Genomic DNA, 8,670 nt, shown 5'->3' on the forward strand with positions numbered 1-8,670 from the left:
GCATTTGGCATTAATTGGAAGTGGAAAACCTGATGGGGCCATGGGCTCTGGCACATCCTGCTCCCACTGCTGCTCCTCAACCATCTCTGTGGCCATTGGGATGTAAGGGCTCCCTATCTCCCCTGATGCTCAGATGCCGTCTTCCTGTTTCCCTTCTCTCCAAACACACCCCCCTCAGACACACCCCAACACTGAGGCACCATGTGTTCAGCCATGTAAGTTGTTGGGGTTACTGTCATTCTTTAAAATCACGGCAAAACTTTGCTTTTTGCCAGAGTGTGGAGAAGTGGGCTGGTCAGATGTGATTTTGTAGACAGAAGAAAGTAAATTATTAATTGAAGGAAAAAGCCTATGACAAAGCAAATGAAACTAAAGTCACACCATAAAATATTTATTAAGAAACAAAGGGGGCTTTTTCTTCATTTGTAAGAAACACTTTAAAGCAAGTGCTCTTTCAGAGATTTAAAAGCTATATCAAATGGTAACATTGGTTTTACATTATTGTACATGACATTAAAAAAATCACCACATCTCACAAAATTCCTTCTATTACAACTCGGGCTTCTCTGCCTTCAGTTGTAAATTAATTTCTACAGACTTAAATTTAACTTATTCCTTTTTCTTTTTTTTTTTTTAAACAAGTAAACAATATACAAAGATTCACCTGAATTTCATAGGTCAGAGGAGATGTCCTTGCCAGGGCCTGTGCAAGGCAGGCAGTGCGTGCGTGGTGGCAGGGGAGCCGATTTGGTTCACAGCTGGGAAATGTCACAACCACAGGGATGAGGTGCTTGTCTGGCCAGGTCTCACCTGGGGCCAGGCACCTCCAGCTCCTTCTGAAGCCATGGGCAGCTGGCCCTGGGCATAATGCCAGCTCGGCTCGGGAAGGCCATGTGACCACACTGCAATATGGGCACGCAGAAACCTAAATCTTCATGAGACCAGACTGCACGGTGGGTCCTTCAAAAGCTGGGCAGCCACCAGCCCTGGTGCATCCACTGTCCTGAAGATCCCCGAGCTGTGCAGGCAGAGCAGGGTGGGCACTGACACCTCCAGGAGTCAGACACTGCCTTCCCAAAGATGCCCAGTGTGGCTGGAGGGGAAGCCAGGTCCTGTAAGCCAATCTTCCTGTCCAGGTCCTGCATGCTGACTGTGCGATCGTAGCCAGGAACAACAGATCTGGGATAAATTACCTATTCATTTCCCCATGTCAGTGGCCAAACCATCTCTGCCTGCTGCAGACTGCCTGTGTGTGGTATGTTTATGAGTAAACCACTGGATTTGGCAGTGTGTCTGCACATTATGTGTCATTTAAAAACAGACATACAAAAAATAGTAGTATCACAGTTATTGCTACATATTGATACAGTATCAGACAGTAAGAACCCTTTTGTAACCTCTGCTCTGGTTACAGTAATTGCCTGGTTTTTATAGAGCCTCAGTCTTCCATTGCACTGTTTTGGCTGAAGAACTAATGGATGGAAATGCCGAGACTATGCCTTTTTAAGAGACAAAACCAGCCTTAGTTTGCTACATCTGGGTGATATATTACAATTAGCATGATCTGATTATTCCCAGCACTCTGTTGCCTTTTAACCTTGGAGGTGTTTTCTCCAGCTGAAGCAAAGCAAGACAGAGCCAGCAGCTCCAGTGTACACTGTCCCCCCTGTCCACACATCACCACTTTCCTGATTCCTGTGGCACCACAAGCACCGTTGTCCTTTGGTTGGACCCTTTTTCTTATTTTTAAATACAGCTGTGCCTTCCTAATGCCCTGCCCCACAGGTAAAGAAAGAGGACAGGTTTCAAACCTCCACCAGCCCTATCACATCCCTGGCAGGGCAGTTCTGTGTGAGACTCCACTGCTCCCACAGGGGAGGGCAGGGGACTCGGGATGGGCTGGTGGGGCAGTGGGACAAACTCCATTTTCCTACAGGCAGACTCAGTTGCAAGCAGGGTTTGGGGCTGACAACTTCATGTGTATTCACAGGGGTTTACTGTTTCATGAGAAGTGAGGTTAAATCAGGCGTGTTTGGGATCACAGTATGACCCTTCCCTGCGATGGCAGTTCCAGCTCAGACACTGCCAGCTGTGCCAAGAGCCTCGCTGAGTGTCACGAACAGCAAGCACCTCGTACCCTGCTTTTAGTATAATATTCACAAGGATAAAGTCTGTGCAAACCACTACTGGGTCCTGATCTTCAGACCAAATCAAGAAGGGTTTCAAGTGCAGTGGAAGAAGAGCTGAATAATTAATTCACTCTTCTAATTCCTACATAAATATCAGGGACAAGGAAAATTGGTCTTTGCAAGACGAAGCCTCTTATGGCATTTCACCCCAAACCAGGTGTGTGTAAGAAGCCATGGAGGCTGGTACCAGCACCCAGCACGCAGGGATTGCACTGTTTGGCTCTTGGTTGTGATTGTCTGTCAAGCATCGGGAAATGTCATGAAGGAGCTGGGAGACGAGAAGAGAGGTTTCTTAAGTACTTCGGTCTTGTGTAGTGTAACAAAACTCTTTCTACAAATTAATTAGGCAAATACTTCTGACCACGTCATACCTGAAGGGCACTTAATGGCTCCGACATTTATCTCTCGAGTACAGTAATCTGAAATACATACGCATTTTCAGGGTAATCCTTCGCTGCCGTAAATCACGCACTGGAATGAGAGCGTATCTGGCAATGTTAATTCTGAGATATCATCCTTACAGTTTCTGGCAACAGACCTCGATGAAAATAAATGGTTTATAAACACTGTCTGACATGCATGAGCCTTTCAAAATTATTTACAAGTGATGTTCTGGGAGCTTCATTCCAAGGAAGTATTTCTCCTCCGTTCAGTTTAGATATCAAAATCTGCTGTGTGGGGAGGGGGAGGAAGGCGTCAGTGCTACACAGTCACAGCTGGGTACATCTTCTGTTCGCTGTTGGTGTGAGGGAAGGGAGACTGGATCTGCCTGTAGCCGCTCTGCAAACCGTCGAGGAAGGGCGGCACCGGAGTCAGCGGCATCGAGTCGTGCTGCACAGCGTAGCCCACATACTGGGGGTGCAGGTACTGCCCCTGGTGTGGCACGATCTGGGTGGCCTGCTGGCAGTTCAGCACTGAGAAGTTTGTAGGCATGTTGACATAGACATTATTCATGGTCCCTTCTGGCAAACAGCAGTTGGTCTGGGACCTGGTCGGTGGGGCTCTGGCCCCTGAGTTGGCACTGGAGCTGGAGCTGGCAGCCGTGCTTGACTGGCGGGAAGAGGAGCCCCGGGAGGTGCTGGCACTTGGGATCATGGGGATCGTCTCCATCAGGCGGGTGCCCCCAGGGGCTCGACTCTGCTGGGGCTCCTGCTTGGGCCGCAGGCATCTGCAGCAGCAAGCTGCCACCAGTGAGCCCAGGATGATGAAGGCAACAAATACAGATCCAACGATAAGGAATGGCACGTAGATGGGCACTGCAACAGCAAGGAAAACATTGTCAGTGGAGGCCAAGGACAAACCTCAGCAGCTCTGGCAGAAGTTCCCTGCCCGCCCCCCTCACCCAAGCAGAGCCCACCTCCTTGCAGCACAGGTCAGCGTAGGGCAAGCACTAACAGCTGTGTGTGCAGCCAACCATTTTACACCGGAATGATGAAAAGGGCTGCTAAAACCAATGGCTTAAGTTTCCAAAAGCATCTTGAAAGTTATTAGCAGGGAGGAAAGCCCACAGCTCACCACCTTGAGGGAGGACAGCTCGCTCCTGGTGGTGGTGGTCTAGTCCACATCAACCACTGCTCCACCTTTCAGCAGATCATGTCTCCAATATGCCCTACTAGAAGAATCAGGCAAAACAGTGCTGGGTTTGAACAGTGCCCTGAGATATTTTGGGGGCACGATCCCTGCTGAGGGCTCAGGAGCATAGCATAGTCAAACACTGGTGCTGCATCACATCCCTCCTCCTCACCAGCTCACTCTGGCTGTTGTCATCCCACCAGGGCAGGGAGGCAGTCAGACAGAGACCAGACAGCAGTCACAGGGACTCTGACATCCCACAGCCCTAGGAATGAGTTTCCACTTGCTCTGCACTTCAGCCCTGGGTTAAGGGAGAAACTACAGAGCTGGCAGAGGGGCAGCATTGCTCCTTGTGAGGCTTAATGAAGGGATATCAGGGCAGGAGGATTGAGGATAGGCAAGCAGTGGGAGCAGAAGGTATAGGTGATGCTTCACTGGTGGGGTCAGGAGCCACCAAGCATGGCAAACATCATCCTTGGAAGGACCTGGGCTCCAGGTACTTAGGCACTCCCAGAGAAAAAGCTGCTTTCTCTGCCTCGGTAAGAAATCTGCATGGATATACCTGGGAATAACAAAGGAGAGGTGCCTCCCTTCAGTCCTTGTGAATGCTCCCAACAGTGTGCCTGGACTTTATAATTTCCACCCAAACCTGGCAGGCCCAAGACTAAGGCAGGGCTGTAGACCCCTGGTTGACCCTATCTGACCCTGCTAAGGCATCCACGGCTAATGACATGCAAGTTAACAGTGCCAGTGCAGGGTGATGGCTCCCAAACCTGCAGAGCAGTAAATACTAATTAATAAAAAATTCCTTGTTCTCAGAATCACAAAGGGGGTTTATCCGTCTGCTCAAGTCAGAATAACTCCTTGCACAGCTGATTGCATGGAGCAAGCTATAACCAAAGGGTCACATTTCCACCATCATTTCAGCACTTTCAAACAAAAGGCTGAAAACATCATCTCCACGTCTGCGCTCAGTACTGCAGCGCTCTTGAGCAGGTGCACGCACTTGCTACAGACTGTAAGGCACAAGTTTTCCAAGAGTAAATCTGTCCTAATTATAACATCACTTCAGGCTACTTCTCGTGCGCTCAGCATGTGTGGATGGCAGCAAGGGTGCCGGGGAGCCACCGGGTCTTTTTTAAACAGCAACAGAAAGACTTGAATTGAGCCTTGAAATTCAATCTTGTAAAACCAGTCCTAAGCAGGGATATCTGAGCTGGAACAACATACACGATTACAGCGGGGACCAGCCAGAGTCCTATTGAAATATCCTGTTACTTTTTCTCTTTTGCTCATATGGGTTGTCTCATTTGTTTTTTCCTTCTCTTTTGAATGGGGAGCACAACGGGGGCGGAGGAGCCCGTTCGAAGTGGCGGCAGAGCAGCGCCAGGCCGAGGCGGAGAGGGGTTCTGTCACCTGCTCTCACGGAGCCGCGGCTGGGATTTCCAATAGCAAGGGCGGGAAAAGGCTTCAGCTCGGGCACTTCTCCCCGTGAAACAGCCGCCGTCGAGCCTGGCCAGCCCCACCTCCGTCCGTCCTGTCCCACGACCCGACGGAGGAAGGAACCGACGATAAGGGGAGGAAAGGGAGGGAAAGAAATCCGCCGCAAACCCGCAGCGACTCCCGCGGAGCCGGAGAGCCCGGGGACCAGCGCTGCCGGGGCCGCCTCACCTGCCGCGCCGTCGGGGTCGTCCTTGCCGGGCCGGCCCGGCTCGCCGCCGCCCTGCCGCCGGTCGTTGTCGCACACGCCCTGGTCGAGACGCGCCTCGGCGCTGGAGCAGCAGTACCGGAGGGCGCAGCTGCCGCAGCAGATGGTGGCGTCGCCGCCGTCGAAGCGCTCGGGGCACTGGAAGCCGTCCCGCCAGCCGCCTTGCCCGTCCAGCCAGCCGTGACAGTACTCGCCGCTGGCCGCGGCCCCCGGCGGCAGCAGCCAGCCCAGCGCCGCCAGCAGCAGCCAGCCCCGCATGGCGCCGCCGGGGGGGCGGCCGCTCCGTCAGAGCCGCCCCGCGCCGGGGCAGCGCCGCCCGGCGCCCCAGGGCAGGCAGCCGCCGCGCTGCGGGCAGTGTGGCCGCGGGTCCCGCCGCCGCCGCCGCCGCATGCCCGGGGCCGGCCCGCGGGGTGCGGAGCGGCTGCCGGGGCGCACCCCCGAGCGGCACCGCGGGCGCCGCTACTCGGCTCTCGCTGCCCGCCGCCGCGCCACGCCGGCCCGGCCCGCGCCCTCCGCCGCGCCCATGGGCGAGGGCCGCCGGCAGCCCGCGATCCCCTCACCGGGCGGGCGCGATCTGTCCCCACCGCTGCCACAGCCCACCCCGTCCAGCGCCAACACTGATCCGCGCTGCGGGAGGGGCCGCCACCGGTCTTATAGGCGGCGGGGACAGACCAGTGCACATGCGCCAGCCCCGCCCGCCGCGGGGAGGGGGAGAGCGTAGAGGGGGACATGGGGAAAGGGGGACACGGGAAAAAAAAAGAGAGACGCGGGAAAAGGAGGACACACGGAGAAAAGGGGACACGGGGAGAGGGAGACACGGGGAAAAGGAGACATGGGGAATGGGGGACACGGGGAGAAAAGGAGACATAGGGAAAGGGGGAAAAGGGGAAAGGAAGACACGGAGAGAGGGAGACACAGGGAAAGGGAGAAAAGGGGGAAAGGAGACACAGGGAAAGGGGGGAAATGGGAAAGGGGGACACGGGAAAGGGGGAAATGGGGAAAAGACATAGGGAAAGGGAGACACGGGGAGAGGGAGACACATGGGGAAAGGGGGACACGGGGAGAGGGGGAAAAGGGGAAAGGGGGACACGGGGAAAGGGAGACACGAGGAAAGAGACACACGGGGAAAGAGACACACGGGGAAAGAGACACACGCGGAAAGGGAGAAAAGGGGAAAAGGGGTCACAAGGAAAGGGAGAAAAGAGGAGGGGGCGGCCCCAGGGCCCGGCTCAGGGGTCGCGCCGCCGGTCGCCCAGGACGAGCAGTGGCTATCCCAGCTCGGCGTCCTCGCCGCCGCCTCGCCGGGTGGTACGACCGACTCTTCCCCCAAAAGGCAGCCGCCCGTATTTTTGCCTCACGACTTCTTCGAAGTCAGTGGCAGACCAAGTGGCACCTTCGAACATGCCTGAGCTGCTGAAGTGTCCAGAAAGTTTGTGTTTTCTCTTTTCCTCAGAGACATCTCTCATGGCACCGACTGCAACTTTCACTTAAAACAGCATTACATCAAGTAAAAAAAAAAATTCTTTTAATTAAAAGGCACAAACAGGGCAGCTCTGATAAGAAGTTTTTAAATCCTGCTGGTAAGGAACTTCACTACAAGGAAAGAGACTGCAAAGTGTTATTTCTCTCATTCTTTGAAGAAGAAAAGCTTCAGTGAAATTACTGCCCTGCCTTCATAATATATCGATTCTTCCTCCTCTTTTTTCATCCCTCTGTTTTGTTCCCTTCTCAGGCACTCTTTGGAGTTGTAGGCTTTCCTAGAGCTGATGGTCTGGAGCAGCAGATTCTGTTCCAGTCGGGGCCCAGGTAGTTGCATTTTGCCACTTCAGTTTCGCTGCTGCTCCCGGCGAGTTCTTTCCCGGCCGCAGCCCTTTCACAGCTCAGTCTGTCTGGCAGCTGCCAGGGCAGGGAGCAGAGATGGTTCCCACACACCTCATGCCTTACTCGGAGCAGCTAACCTTTGGAAAGGCTTGTAGTTATCAAGATGAAAAGTGGGATTGCAGGTTCTGCATCACCCGATCAACCCAGCTGTGTGAACGAGGAGAAACTTGCAGCAATTTGAATGATGGAGTTTGAGATGCTCCATCTGAGAACCTGTCAGCTCTCGCAAGAGGAGCCCACATAGGCAGCCAGGACCAATGATGGATTTCGTACACTCAGCCTCGCCCGCAGCACCCATTTCCCAAGACACCCCTGTGCTGTGGGTCAGCCATGAGTCACAGCGAGGGAAGGGGATTGTCTGGGGAAGGAATTAGAACCATGAGTTCTCGCCAGTGACCTGTCTTTGGACGTCTGGCAGCCACAAGTGACAGCACAGCAGCTGTTAAATGCCTACATTCACAGAGAGCTTCCTACGAGATCATTTTCTTTAAATCTGGGTTGGAGTCACATTTTCATAATAAGAAAAGCAGCTTCTCAATTCTTTTATACGTGGCAAGCAAAATACTTTCCCAGCCCCGTCCTTCGAGTTGATGGTTCACCAATACTCAGTAAGGTGGATCTCTCTCAATAGCAATAACAGACTATGAGAATATAGGTAAAAAGCAAATTATCTAATCTATCTGTACTCCCAGTTAGGAGTACAACAAAATACCAGCAATAGATCCCCTGCAGAGATTATCTATATCATGTACTTTATATATTCAAGCTTGGGATTTGTTTCAGCTTGCATGGGTAGCAGCAGAGATAATAGTGTACCTCATTATGCTTTTGTAAAACTTAAAACATTTGGCACTTAGCAAAATGCTTTAGATCCTATTTAGCAATAGAATAATTAGTGGAAGTTATTTTTCCTCACTGTCTTTACAAGTTGATCAGGTAATATCCCTATGATTTTAATTTAAAAGCACACAAAAAAATCGAGAACCAAAATATGTGAAAATTCACAAATATAGCAACAGTCTTTTCTACCCTGTGACTTTTTCACTCCCTTTTCTGTGTCTAGCATAAATTAGCTCAATTTATTTCAATACAAAATAAACCCACCACTAAGGTCCCAGATCCTGTAGGACACCAAGTTCACTGCAACCAATCAAACTGAACATAGATATAAATAAAACATTGTACAGATGCTAGAGTGGGAAGAGATTTTAAAGCCTAGAGATATTCAATCTCATAGTCTATAAATCTCAATTATCTGCTTCAACTTTCTTTTCTACAAATCTCTGAATTTTTACTCCTACTACTAAGTGTAGTTTTTTA

General features: G+C 51.8%; 1 protein-coding gene across 1 annotated transcript; it reads right to left on the bottom strand.

The window, feature by feature from the left end:
- Positions 1-316: 316 nt before the first annotated feature.
- Positions 317-5,727, bottom strand: SHISA2 (shisa family member 2). The gene is made up of 2 exons (XM_071571264.1): positions 5,433-5,727; positions 317-3,445 (listed from the first exon to the last, which is right to left on the bottom strand). The coding sequence occupies exons 1-2, from the start codon at positions 5,725-5,727 to the stop codon at positions 2,892-2,894; spliced, it is 849 nt and encodes a 282-aa protein (XP_071427365.1). The 3' UTR covers positions 317-2,891.
- Positions 5,728-8,670: the final 2,943 nt, after the last annotated feature.

This window comes from Pithys albifrons, chromosome 1 (assembly GCF_047495875.1).
Source record: "Pithys albifrons albifrons isolate INPA30051 chromosome 1, PitAlb_v1, whole genome shotgun sequence".
NCBI lineage: Eukaryota > Metazoa > Chordata > Aves > Passeriformes > Thamnophilidae > Pithys > Pithys albifrons.

Coding starts and splice junctions, on each gene's coding strand:
- SHISA2 (XM_071571264.1), bottom strand. CDS start 5,727: ATGCGGGGCTGGCTGCTGCTGGCGGCGCTGGGCTGGCTGCTGCCGCCG. Junction 3,446..5,432: donor CGACCCCGACGGCGCGGCAG/GTGAGGCGGCCC, acceptor TTGCTGTTGCAG/TGCCCATCTACGTGCCATTC.